The 14,539-nt window shown below is 37.9% G+C and overlaps 1 protein-coding gene across 2 annotated transcripts; it reads left to right on the top strand.

Annotated features, from left to right (window-relative positions):
* Positions 1-356: 356 nt before the first annotated feature.
* LOC125251502 (gastrula zinc finger protein XlCGF57.1-like) lies at positions 357-13,760 on the top strand. 2 transcript variants are annotated; one of them, XM_048164527.1, is made up of 3 exons: positions 357-413; positions 924-1,116; positions 9,198-13,760. In XM_048164527.1, exons 2-3 carry the CDS (start codon positions 924-926, stop codon positions 10,274-10,276), a joined length of 1,272 nt encoding a protein of 423 aa, XP_048020484.1. In that variant the 5' UTR covers positions 357-413; the 3' UTR covers positions 10,277-13,760. The 2 variants fall into 2 exon arrangements, with proteins under 2 accessions (XP_048020484.1, XP_048020485.1); XM_048164528.1 differs by lacking the exon at positions 357-413 and having other exon boundaries at positions 776-1,116.
* Positions 13,761-14,539: the final 779 nt, after the last annotated feature.

The following is a 14,539-nucleotide window of genomic DNA, read 5'->3' as shown; positions in this document are numbered from 1 at the left end:
ATAACACAATAGAAATCAAAACAACAAAAGAGCATAATATGGAGTAAATATATGGTTCTTCTTGAATATAAGTGATTATATGTGAGCAACCGAGTAAGATGATATGAATACTTGAAATCATAAGTAATATTAAAAATTCATAACCAATAAATGATGATAAAAAGATTAAAAATGCTTAATGATTAAGTGAGTACATAGAATATGAATAAATGAACATGCATAAATGAATATAAACCATTTCGGATCCATCAAACATGTTTGTATCATAGTATGGTTCAAAAACAGTATAGTAAATTTTACTAAAGTATTTTTTTCACCTGGCATTGTAGACAAGACTTTTATTTTGTAGTGATGACATGACGTCATAAGACTGCGCCGAGCTCCTGCATCTGCTGTGATTCAGCTGAAGAAAGGTTTGTTTTAAGAATTTAACCTGTTTTAATCGATAGAAACAGTTCAGTAATTTATAGTTGTGTGTTTTGTTTTAAACGAGCGATGTTATAAGTTAGTTACTATTTAAAATAACATTGTGATTCTTTATCTAACTGTAATGAAGGATATTTGTGTGAGTAAAACTGATGAGAAACAGTAAACCTGCGTCTCATTTCTCTCTATATATCATACATCAGTTTATCATGAACACGAGTTCAGTCTCTGGCGAGTCATGATGGAGAAACTGAACTTTTCAACTCCGAGTCAATTGAATCAAACACTTTGAGAAATGATTCAGTGAATCACGACACGTGCTGCTCAAACAGTGAACAAGAATGACAACAACAAACACTAACAAACTAACTAATCATGTTTTCATCAGTCATAAATGCCTAAATATTAAGTTTATTAATTTGCAGCGTTAGTTTTGAGTGTTTTTTTTTCTCTAACCGGGTCATTAGACCAATAACTCTGTTATTCTCTTATTAAAGATGGAGTTCATTAAAGAGGAGGAGAGTGAAGATATAAAGATGGTGTTTATTAAAGAGGAGACTGAAGACATGAAGATGGAGTTTATTAAAGAGGAAAGTGAAGATATGAAGATAATTATTAAAGATGAGACTGAAGACATGAAGATTGAAGAAACATTCAGTGTGAAACATGAAGAAACTGAGGAACAAACAGGTTGGTTTTATTCTCAAAGCTGAACTCAGTCATTTGATCCTTATTAAAATGTCCAGATCTACAGAAATAGAGAATATACAGAAGTATAGTCGGTTCATTGGCTCCTTCAAGTGGACTTACTGTAGAGCTAGAGTTAGGGTTTGGTTACTTGTAATTAAGCATTATTAACTCATTACTATGGTGTAGTGTTTCTCAACGGGGCGTTCAGAGAACAAGATTTCTGAAAGGGGGATGTTCAGGTGTTCTTGGGGGGGCGTTTACACCAAAGATCCAGGCAAGACAAGATTAAACTTGTAATTACTTGCAAAAGAATTGCCTACAACTTCTAAAATCTGCCAGTTTAATGTGACATGTAAACTATTGTTTGTTTTGCAACGACCAGCGCTCAAGCTCTGACAAGAATCACGCAGCGGAGGAATAGGAAGTTGACAAGCCATTAAAAAGTATATTAAATTAAGAACTTATATTTTCAAATATTTTCAATAAATAATTTTAAGCTTTAACAAATTTTTAAATTAATTAAACTAACTTTTATTTATAAGGTGAAACTTTTTAAAAAAAAAAAATTTAGGCATTAATTAACTAATGCCTGATGCCAAAATGTTTTCTTTGTTCACAAAATAATTTACTGGTCAGGCATTATTGTTAACTCGCAAGACTGTAAGGAGAAAATGACAATTTGATGGATAATATAAATATATTTGGTAATCACATTTAGGTATTAATTCGGATACTTTCAAGATTGTATTATTAAAAATTAATAATACAATATTAATTTAATTATTAATTTACCCTTGTTAGAAGATTGTTTCTACTTTTTCCCAATTATGAACATAAACTAATTTTAATTGTATTTATTATACCACTGATGAATAAACAAGGTGTTACCAAGGTATTTAGGCATATAATTACAACATACTTTCATGAAAAATACATTTATAAATCATGAATGTTTTTTTTTTCTTCGGCCTGGGAGAAAGTCGGAAGTTGATTTGTTAGCATATTTTAACTAGATTTTCAAATAGATAATGAAAAAAAAAAGGAAAATGTTTTTAAATGCTGGCTTTATTAAACTGTTTTAAACATGTCAATATGCTCATTTATTTTTAATAATTACTACTATTTATTAATTTAATAATTTAACTATTTAATAATTTAAGATTTTTACATTTAACAGATTAATCAACCATTTAACATAAAACAAGAATTGCAAAAAATTTTTTGATTGATATTGGTATTACTTATTCTTTCAGTTTATAATGTGTCACAACAAATCCTGCATTTCAGTCTTCCATGCATAATAGCCTCTGACATTTAGTCACTTTTATGTTCAAAATCACAGTCCACAAACAGTGAATTCAAAAAAAGATCGGTCCACTTTTGCGCGGGCAAATATACTATCATAAAAAATGGCGCCACCGAACAAGAAAAAATGCAGACAATATTCTATTGAATACCTTAATTATGGATTTATACCTTCTCCTACCAACGCCCAACTCCCAATGTGTTTACTCTGCGAACAAGTGTTTTCAAACGAAGCCATGAAACGTCTTCATGTCTCAAGGAGCATCTTATGAGGATCCACCCAGATAAGGCAGATAAGGACTGTCCATTCTTCCAGGCCTTAAAACACGAACACGATAGGCAAACAAACAAAAAAATATGATAAATGCCATTAAAAAGTTTCCACGATAAATGCTATTAAAAAGTAATTTATTCATTTTGCGCAAAATGCGATTTCCGTCGTGTTATTTTCTCCTGTGTTCTCCCTTTTTTCCCAAACGTGACAAATGCCAGTCTCCTTTTCTGCAGAACGCGATATATCCGCTTAACCAATCACAGCGCACCATTCCACGCACTAAACAGTAATGGATGCTCTCTGAATACACCTGGCTTCCTAATTTTCCTAATCTGCTTTGTACTTTGTGATTAAAAAACTGAAAAAGAAATACGGCACTGATGAATCTGTGGTGGTTTCTGCGGTGGGGAAGAGATGCAAGTCACACAGGTATATTTGTAGCAATAGCCAACAATGCAGTATGGGTCAAAATTCAAAATCAATTTCTCTTTTATGCCTAAAATATATTAAGTAAAGATCATGTTTCATAAAGATATTTTGTAAATTTTTTACCTTAAATATATAAATGTATTTTTGTAAGGAATGTATGCCAAGGACTCCTGTTTGTGTGTCTCTCTTTAAAAGCCAATAGTAATTGAAACCAAGTAGATAACAATAAATTTTGCATACAAAATCAGAGACTTTACACGCTCAGACCAAGCCTCCAACGTGCTCCTGTTGCGATATTTGCACCCTCTGCACAAACTGAGTTTACAACAAAAACAGCGCACAGGCGCTAGGGCTTGCATAGACTAATTGAGTAGTTGAGAGATCGACTACTTCAACCACTAGTCAGCGCTATCGGAAACCTGAATGAATATGTATTCATCGACGTCACTTTCCCGCCGAAAGCGCGCTCCCTCAGCTGGACTGAGTGGCAAAAGAACCTGCTGAGTGACTGGATTTAATTGGGGAAACTGAGAAAACGCGAGTTAAACAAATGAATTACACTAAAGGTTGGACTTGAAAGTGTTTCTTACAACTTGTCAAATAAACCTAATCCATGCATATTGACATGTAGCCAGGAGTCGTGTTTCCTGACATTTATATGTGCCTGATTTGACGCCGGGAAATACATAAAGCAAATCTGCCTGTGAATATTTTATAGAACTACAATATAGGTAGGTTTAAGTCCACGTAATCACTTATATCAATGTTATATGAGCAATATCACACGAGTAGCCGTGCGATATGGCTGTATATCAGCACGCTGTGATTCGTCCGTAGGCACGAGGCCGCAGGCCGAGTGCCGTAGGTAATCACAGCGTGCTGATATACAGCCATATCGCACGGCTACGAGTGTGATATTGCGTTTATACAACAGTTCGACGGCACGAGTGTGTAAATAAATAAGAACAACAACGGAGTGTCTTTAAAACCCTCTTTTGTGCAGCACTACTTCCTTCCGCCACGGATTCAAATGGTCCATTTGACAGTTGGTCCAAGCCTCCGTTACTAACTCTAAAACGTCACTTCAGAACTAGTAACGAAGGAACGTTGATTCGCTTCATTGAAACACATTGAATTTTGTACAGTATTAGAGAGAGCGAGAGCGAGAGAGAGAGAGTAGGCTATTACCTGTGTCTGGTACAGTATATTGCATTACATTCATTCTTCAAGTCGATGTCTATAATATTATATCCTTTATACAAGTCCGTTTGAATGTCCGCTGAGGAAAGCGATCTTTGTATTTGTCCTTTTCCGTAACATCCATTACACCACAGCGCTAAAACAACTTCCTTTTGCAAAAGTTCCTTTCAATTTAAAAGTCTCTTGTGCTTCACTGACTCATTCTCCTGTAAAGTGTTGCCGCCATCTAATGGCGTATTGTTCACTCAATCCATATTACTTAATGGACATATTTATATAAAATCATATTTATTAACAATAATATTTAGAACAACAAATAAGCACAACTGTACAGTTCAGTCAAACATAAAGCACTAGTAAAAAATTAGGTCACCATTTACGCTTGTATGTGGGTTTTACAAATATTTAACGAATGAAAAGGATTTTAAAGAGCTTGTGACAAAACTTCCTAACTCCATTGGATCCTCAAACTGTCAATCAAGCCTCATTAATCTGCCTCACCTCCTGAATGAAGTGTGCAAAAAATTGTAAAGCGTTTTCTTTACTCAAAAAAAACATATGTTTATAAAGTTTAATGTTTTACGTATTACGTAGCGGAGAAGAGTCTGATATGTCCCGTCTAGTTGTAGCCAATGTGCTATAAGGATGTAACGTAAGGTTTATTATTAACAAATTTAATATAGCACAATTCGACTTGCTCTGGAACAAATAATAGATTAATAAGACCAAAGATTGCCCGTTCTATGTACTCAAATTGAATTATGTCTCATGTTTAACCACTATAAGAGCCAGCGGCAAATCCCCGAGGCACTGGCCGAGATGAAGCTGTTGTCGGCGGTTACAGAAGCACTGACCGGCCGCTGACCCACTCGAGCTCGCATCTCCGAAAACGTCAAAACAAATTGTAAAATAGGCGCTGTTATTAAATATGAGTCACATATTTCAGGTCTAAACAACTACATTCTCGCCTAAAAAACTATTAAAACTACAGTTCGTGGTACAAGAAGTAGTATTTGTAAAAATTACGGTTGATTTGGTCGGCCGCCATGACGGTCACTTCAAGCGGAGTGATACAAACGGTGAAAAGGCAGTAGGAGTGCTGTTATCACTAAAATATCGCATGGCTATCAGCCAATCAGATTCGAGAACCAGACAGAACTGTTGTATAAATATATATATCGTCCAGCCCTAAAACATATAGTTTTACAGTACGTTATAGTTTTTGTCAGTGTTTATTTTAAAACACAATTATGCAGAATATAAGATGGTAAATATTTAATTGATGATTTGTCAACATAATATATAACAATACAATATATATGGTATGACTTTACCTCAAAATCCAACAATTTGACACAAAATGATAAATGCAAATCCAAGTTTCTCTGCCTGGAGTCCAGTTGTTTCTGTGAATTGCACCGATCCATTTGCTTCTTTTTTCTGCTTTCAGCAGTTTTTAAATATATACCTCTGGAATACCTCATTATGTAGGTATTTGTAGTCTACTTAGTCATTTTGAAAGTAGGCTAATATAGCTAATATACACTTGCAGCCTGTGTTGCCTTCATATAAGGCTTATATAAGGCTTTTAATTTTTTTGCGGCTCCAGACAGATTTGTTTTTTTGTTTTGTTTTTGGTCCAATATGGCTCTTTGAACATTTTGGGTTGCCGACCCCTGAGTTAGTATTTTCACCCCATAATGGCGGCCACGCTACTGGAGCGACATCTAGTGGCGGTTACCCAAAGCGTATCAAAGTGTCGCCTCCTGGGTTCTAAGCTCTTTGGTTTAGACCCAACCCTGATCAAACACACCTGCCTGCAATTATCAAGTGCCCCTGAAGATCATAATTCACTGCTTCAGGTGTGTCTGAACTCTGAATGTACGTAGATCTCCAGGAACAGGACGTCTAGTGTTTCATTTCTATTCAACTGTGCTCCGTCTGTTTGACGCACATGTTTGTACTGGTATTCATTCACTGAAGTCTGTGAAGTTAACCATAGTTACAGTATAACCAGTTTTGTGCTGAGGAAAACACATCTCATAAGCACTCATTCTTTCCGTCTAATGTCACTAGTGTGATCGCTCTGTACCGGGCCCTGGCCCGCTTGAAGTGGCAGTGAGATCGCTAACCGTGCCGGAGTACAGAATGGTTATTACTATTGTGTGTGCTATGTCTGACATCATCACAACAACAAATATCTTCTATTACTTATTGAATAGTTAAATACTTTCCAATTAATTTAAATAATTTGAGTATATTTAGGTTTATATCGTGTCTGGTTCTCACCTTAGTGATGAACAGACATTGTAGTTTGTAAATTCCTCCATCAATGTCAGCAATCTTCTAACAAGCTGATGATCTTAACCAGATGTGAAAAATAAAGGATACATACAAAATGTGCAGCGATGGGTTCCTTTGGGCCAGGTTTGAAAACCACTGCTGTATAAGATCTATAGATGGGCAACTCTGGTCCTGGAGAGACACTATTCTGTAGAGTTTATCTCCATCATTGATCAAACACACCTTTAAAAAATTAACCCAACCCCAAAATGTAATAGTAAAGGCTGATTTTTACTTCTGTGCCGCACCTACACCCGAGACACTGCGCAGTAGTCTATACAAGGGGTGTGCACAAATAGTCCAATATTTAAATATTCAATCTGTAATTACTATTTGAAAAAATAAAAAGACTATTTGAATTTTACTCTGTTGCTTTGCAGGCCGTAATGCAGTGAATCCATGATAAATCCTATGAACTAAAACTTGCAGTTATAACTAAATGCACTGGGTGGTGCTGTGGAGCGAGTTTAAAAGGTTTATTTTATTTGATCGTCACAAAATGTTGTCGCCTGCCTTGTGAAGTTTGTAATTATTAGATGAAAATGATCTTAAAAAATGGAATTACTTTTGATCAAATGAATTACTGAAACTGAGTTATCATAATATCAGCACCATAACGAGAAAGCACATGAAATCAAAACACCCGTTGAATGAGGAAAGACAGCTGTCCATCACTGCATTCACGACAGGTAAGTGCAGCTGTAACCCAAGTGAACAGAGAAGATAACTTATGTGATAGCAAAATGATTATGAGACATATGCTTCCTTTAAGTTTCATCGAGGGAGATATATTTACGAACAGAAAATACAAAGTGCTGCTGTTAGAAACTTAGCTTAGCACAGCGTTATGTATTATCGCTTATCTTTGTGTCTCTGCAACGTCTGTCAGTGCAGCTTGTTTTCTCACCCGAGCATGTGGATATTACAGTTTTTTTCTCAACATGAACATGTGAAACAATATAAACACGATAATCATATACTGACTCGAGTGTATTATGTACATTACATTTTGTATGATAACTGGCGCTGTCTGCTTTATTAGTGTTTTTCCCGTTCGCGCTGCTTGAGCTTAAATGCTTTTGTCCTTTATATGTGTAATGTATGGGACGGGACAACGGAGTTGGAGATCCACATTCAGGCTTCATTATTAGGATGAGCGTAGTCGTACAGGCAGAGGGTCAAACGCCAGCAAACAGATACAAGAAGGCAAGGCAAAAGAATAATCCAATCACAGGCAAAGGTCTAGGCAGGCAGCAAACAATCATAAACAAGAAAACAGTCCAGGGTCAAAAACACTGGCAAGTATCAAGGAACATGGAGACAAGGTCGGATACAAGGCTAAATGATAGCTGTGTCTCATTTTGAAGGCTGCTTCCTCCAGAGGTCGCATTCGAAGATTGCATATGTCATTGAGGCTGTATCATTTCAGAAAAGTAGGACTCTCTGAACGCGACCTTTTGAATGCGTTTTTCTTTCACAGGAATTCGGAGAATGCATGAGGTGTATCCTTCGCTGCTGCAGATAGCCCACAATTCTTTGCGTCGCTGTTAACAACCGTCATTTATTTGAAAAAAATAAATAATAAATGGTGGCATCTGCAAATGTACATTCAAGCGAAGATGAGTTTAAATGTAAGTAGTTTCAAGCTTGTTTTTGTTTTAAACTATATTCTTCCTAATATCCTCCTCTTTTGTCTCTGTAACAGATATCTGTTGTACATAAGCCAGCTCTTCAAGCATAATCCAAAATAAAACAAGTAAATACATTTTCTTTTCAAATTACATACAAATTTATTAATAATTTTCATTCATTGGCTGAGAGCGCAACTCTCAGAACTCGTCCTCTTGAGGACGCAGCCTTCGAAATCAAATTAAATGAGACCCGGATAATTTAGCAATGGGTGTGTGTGTGAGTGCAGCTTATAAAGTGTCACTGATGGGAAACAGGTGTGAGTGAATGATTGGTTCCTAGGTTGGGGATAGTGGGAAATTAAGTCCATATGATGATAATAGAACATGGACCCAGGGCACATGTAACAATATGTTTTGTTTGCATATATTGTTTAATGGTTTGAACTCGTCTCCTGCCTCTCTCTCCTGCTGTAGACCTCGCTGAACCACGCACCCCTTGCCACACACTCGCTCTTCTCCGATTGCTCCGCACCAATTTTTTGACCCAAGAGAGGGATTCTAACAGACCAATCACAGCGCTTGCGGTCTGGGTAGAATTAACGTGTTACATTTTTTTTTGAGAGGTGCACATCAGGCTACATCATAGGCTACATGTGGTACTCACAGCCAATATCGTACCTACGGGGTACACACGATGCAGAAGTAAAAATCAGCCTTAAGTCTTCAGGAATGCTTGAAAATTAGAGGCAGGTGTATTTGATTAGGGATGAAACTTAACTCTGCAAAAGAATTGGTCCTCCAGTACGAAAGCTGCTCATCCCTGATCCATTGGATACAAACATGTTGTTGGTTTTGATACTTTAAATGTCTAAATTGTTCTATGTCTATTTTTGCTCTAGACCTGATGGCATTGAAAAAGACGAGTCATGAACTTAATGAAAGGCAAGAAGAGGAAAAACATTATTATAAACATTTCATGACTGGGGAAAGAGCGACACAGGCTTCCTCACAAGAAAGAGCTCAAAAGACTGGAACTAAAAGTTATTTCACCTGCCAACAGTGTGGAAAGAGTTTCACATGTGAAAAAACCCTTAAAGTCCACATGAGAATTCATACTGGAGAGAAACCTTTCACCTGCCAACACTGTGGAAAGAGTTTCAGACATAAAGAAAGCTTTAAAAACCACATGAGAATTCATACTGGAGAGAAACCTTTTACCTGTCAACAGTGTGGAAAGAGTTTCACACGTGAAGAAAGCCTTAAAATCCACATGAGAAGTCACACTGGAGAAAAGCCATATATCTGCCGACAATGTGGAAAGGGTTTCAGTGACAAAGGAAACCTTACAGTCCACACGACTATTCACACTGGAGAAAAGCCTTACACTTGTCAAGAGTGTGGAAAGAGTTTCAATAGAAAAGGAAGATTTGAAATCCACATGAGAATTCACACTGGGGAGAAACCTTTAAGCTGCCAACAGTGTGGAAAAAGTTACACATGTAAAGGAAGCCTTAAAGTCCACATGAGAATTCACACTGGAGAAAAGCCATATATCTGCCAACAATGTGGAGAAAGTTTCAGTCTTAAAAGAAGCCTTAAAGTCCACATGAGTATTCACACTGGAGAGAATCCTTACACCTGCCAACAATGTGGAAAAAGTTACAGATGTAAAGAAAGCCTTAAAGTCCACATGAGAATTCACACTGGAGAAAAGCCATATATCTGCCAACAATGTGGAAAAAGTTACAGATGTAAAGAAAGCCTTAAAGTCCACATGAGAATTCACACTGGAGAAAAGCCATATATCTGCCAACAATGTGGAAAAAGTTACAGATGTAAAGAAAGCCTTAAAGTCCACATGAGAATTCACACTGGAGAAAAGCCATATATCTGCCAACAATGTGGAGAAAGTTTCAGTCTTAAAAGAAGCCTTAAAGTCCACATGAGAATTCACACTCGAGAGAAACCTCACACCTGACAACAGTGTGGAAAAAGATCAAATGAGAATTCACACTGGAGAAAAGCCATATATCTGCCGACAATGTGGAAAGTTTCAGTGACAAAGAAAACCCTACAGTCCGCACTAGGGATGCTCATTTCGGTTAAATTTCTCGACCGACAACCGACGCTCGTTATCCGATTATTAACCGTTAACCGATAAGATTATAATATTGTAAAGCCTATATGATGATAATATGACATATATAGGCTATGACATTAAATAAAAAATACAATTGACGAGTGTCTGTGTCTTCCACGGGTTTATTTTAACATGCAAACAGCAGCATAGAACAGATAAACAACAGAACCTGGATTCACATTATCAAATTGTCATGCACCTGCAGCGTTTCTGACAACAGAAAAAAATAATTTCAATAAAAGGCATAAAATAAATAGGCCTACACTAAATATTTTTCACTTAAATGTTTAACAAATTAAGATGACAAAACAAAAACACGGTGAATCCATTGAAGCTTTGAACAACCGGTATTTTAGACATTTTTTCCGTCAAATAAAAATAGCAGGCCTACCTCAAGGATTGTTATTGTTATGACCACGGACGGTGCACATGTGCATACCGAACGCGTCTTTCCGCGCTCATGGGCAAAGGAGTTTCTTTGAAAGGCTCGCGCACGAGACTAAGCGGAATGCGGGAAATGAAGTATACCATGGCCCTAAATTGTAATGGACTGGAGCTCACGGTTCACATCGAGAGAAATGGGAACGCGGGGGCACCACGATGCGACCGCAAAAGGCACTTTCACTTTCGTGATCAAAGTGCATGCCACTGGTAAGCTTTGTAAATGCAGTATTACAGTAGCTATACACATACCAATTAAACGCGCAGGTCTCCTCTCGTGCGTCCTCCCCACTGTGTCGCCGGTCGAGGCAATAATTTTCGTTTCGCTTTTAGATATCTCTTTTATAGATGCCATCAATGCTTTTAACTCAAAACAGTCCATAAACTACAAATCCTCACGAAAACTTCAGTCAAGCCAGCTCGCGCGTCAATCTGAGAGATCAGCCTCTTACCTTAAAGTGTCAAATTTCTCGGTTTCTGAATGGACGGTTTTGCTTGATTGACAAACGCTAACGTTCGGCCACGATTTATATACCATCGACCTGTCCTAAAACGTTAGCACGCTGTGATCGATTGCTTGGAGATCGCCTGTTTCTCTGTTCGAGAGCGCATTTCCTCTTCTTCACATCTGCGACAAAACAGTTGATTATTTATGAACGAAAGCTCACAGAAACGTGAAAATGGTCTCATTTGAAAGAAAATATCCTAAGCTAAAAGATGATATATTGTGACTGATTGAAGCAGCCCTTATCAAAAGTGCGGGGGTCGATTTCTGTCTTTTCAAAACTGCGGGGGTCCTCCTGATCCCCCTGTCCCCCGTGCCAACGGCGCGCCTGACCCTTTCTATCGAAATGGTCAGTAGGCTACTTCTTTTCGCTCGCTTCATTTTGCTTGTTGCTTAGCGAAATATGTCTGGCACGTGTGAAACGCCCCGCGAGTTAACAAATAAGCATATATGTATATATAGCATATTTTTCTATAACCATGCAGCAAAAAAAAAACAAAAAACGTTTAACTGATAGTATTAATCGGTTAAAATTCTTACTTTCGGTTAACGGTTAAACGGTCAATGTGAGCATCCCTAGTCCGCACAACTATTTACACTGGAGAAAAGCCTTACACCTGCCAAGAGTGTGGAAAGAGATTTAATCGAAAAGGAAACCTTACAGATCACATGAAATTCACACTGGAGAATAGCCTTACACCTGTCAAGAGTGTGGGAAGAGTTTCAACAGAAAAGGAAGACTTGAAATCCACATGAGAATTCACACTGGAGATAAACATTATGCCTATCAACAGTGTGGAAAGAGTTTCAGTCGAAAAGAAAGCCTTAAAGATGACATGAGAACTCACACTGGAGAAAAGCCTTAAGGAAGGAACACGCCAAGCCGAGAGTCAGTTGTCGGGTAGTTTTTGTTAGTTGGCCGACTAAGGCTATGTCCACACGAAGCCTGAGCTTACAATCTTTTTTTTCTCATATCAAGAAATATCTGCATCCACACAAAACCTCTGAAATGAATCAAAACGATGTATGACAGACCAGTATGTGGCGCTGTAATTCAGCCACAGAGATACACTTAAAGGAGCAAATAAGACTTGGAGCATGAGCATAAACCTTGCGCGCTGTATACAAACTACAGGTGCTGGTCATATAATTAGAATATCATCAAAAAGTTGATTTATTTCACTAATTCCATTCAAAAAGTGAAACTTGTATATTATATTCATTCATTACACACAGTGTAGTGTCTGGATAGATCAGACTAGTCAATAAACTTTGGGATTTTCAGAATGCTTTTAGCCTGCTGAACTGTGTTTGTAAATCACGGATCGGCTCTGTCTGGTCCAATGAGAGACAGGCACTTTGGCACTTTTGTGGACCCACTAAAGTTAAACAGAGAATCCCACTTCCTAGCTCTGGAGACTTCAAAAGGGTCCACCCCCTTTTGTGGGTCCAGACAGACCAGCCAAATTCCAACACACACCACATATACACATACACGCACCCACAAACACACACACAAACACACACACACACACAAACATGCTTAGAGATTGTACAGTTATTCTCAAAATATGACTGTGCCAAAATGTACCCATTGTGTATTTTAAGTGCATGTATGTTGTCCTAGGTTTAGACTTAGTTTAAATGACTGTAGTTGTGCTAGTGTCATTTCTAATGTTAAAAAATTTGACTGAATTATAACTTCCCTTGTATGCCTTCCCCACCTGACTAGCTTGGTCTCTATGTAAAGCTCTCCTTACGCCTCATTCAACAATGTATGTCACATAACTGTAAAATGAATTGTTCTATTTTTAATGGTACTTCAAAGAACAATGTACCCTGATCTAATACACTCATAAATTATGCAAATCAAGCCACAAGACAAAGAAAGTTTGCCCACCAAACACTGCACCCTGACCATTGGTTGTTCCAACCAAGGAGGCGTGTTGGCTTGTTTGTCCATAAAAGACAAGCACAAACAGTTGTGCTTTGTGTTCTCTCGATTTTCTCTGAATCAGCCGTCGCCTTCTCTTGTGCACGTCTCTCCTGGACGTCTCAGGCGACCGCGCTCCCATCACGTGCGCATCTCCTTTCGGGATCACCATCTCCAGCAAAACAAACGTTCAAGTCCTCAGTTAAAATCTTCCAGCGGAAACGGAAGAAGCCAACGAAACTGCAGCAGCACTGAATCTTTTGAAACTCAGCGCAAACTAATGAAAGTACCGTTTCTCTATCATTAGATGCGATATACCTAATCTACTTAAAGGTGATAAAGAGGATCTTTTCGTCGACTGAGAAACCAAAGACTGTAACTGAGTTTTTGAAATGAGCGCATGCGTAAGAACAACCCCCCCTCCTTTCGAGGGAACGCCTCCCAAAACTCGTTCACGAGTATTGGAAAACGAGTGTTTACCACCGGCATTCGCTGTATCGTGTTAGTGGATTCATTATGTCGGACTCACCGCAGGTAACTCATAATCTGCAGTTGTTACTCCTGTCTCCTGACAAAAACATCGCATGCGGCGCCTGTGGAGTGTGGAAAGCTACTGGAGTGCGCAGCCGCGCTCGTCTCTCACAAGGAGCGTCATGGCAGTGATTGACAAGCCAGAGGGCCAATCCGCGCACGTCTCTCACAAGGAATGTCACGGCAGTGATTGACAAGCCAGAGGGCCAATCGTTTACGCGATGATCGCGTAAACGATTGGCTGATGTTTTTAAGGCCCTACCTCGTGCACAGATGATGTATATTAATATTATTCCTTTCAGTGCACCTAATAAATAGTCTTTTATCAGTTAGTAAAGACAGTTTCAAGTAATATTGCAAAAATGTATAAAACAAAACATCCTCTTTAGCACCTTTAATGAAACAGATTTTCTCTGCTGGCTCTCAAGGACTGTTAGTAAGTTTTGCTACTTGTTTTCTCTCTTTCCCTTTCTTTACTTTAACTTCTGTATATATGTATATGGCCTGTGTATATTTAGCCGTATAACCTTTGTATTATCAATTTCATATATTAAATACATTATATTCATGCCCAATTGTTCTGCTGCTCATTCATAAAACCCAGGTCACTTTAACATTTTTTTATCCAGCACCATTGCTTTACGCTTTGATGCTATGATATGAGGTTTATTTTCGTGGCCAGAGAATAACC

Source organism: Megalobrama amblycephala, linkage group LG17 (assembly GCF_018812025.1).
Source record: "Megalobrama amblycephala isolate DHTTF-2021 linkage group LG17, ASM1881202v1, whole genome shotgun sequence".
Taxonomy (NCBI): Eukaryota; Metazoa; Chordata; class Actinopteri; order Cypriniformes; family Xenocyprididae; genus Megalobrama; species Megalobrama amblycephala.
This window is presented reverse-complemented; position numbering and strand designations above follow the sequence as displayed.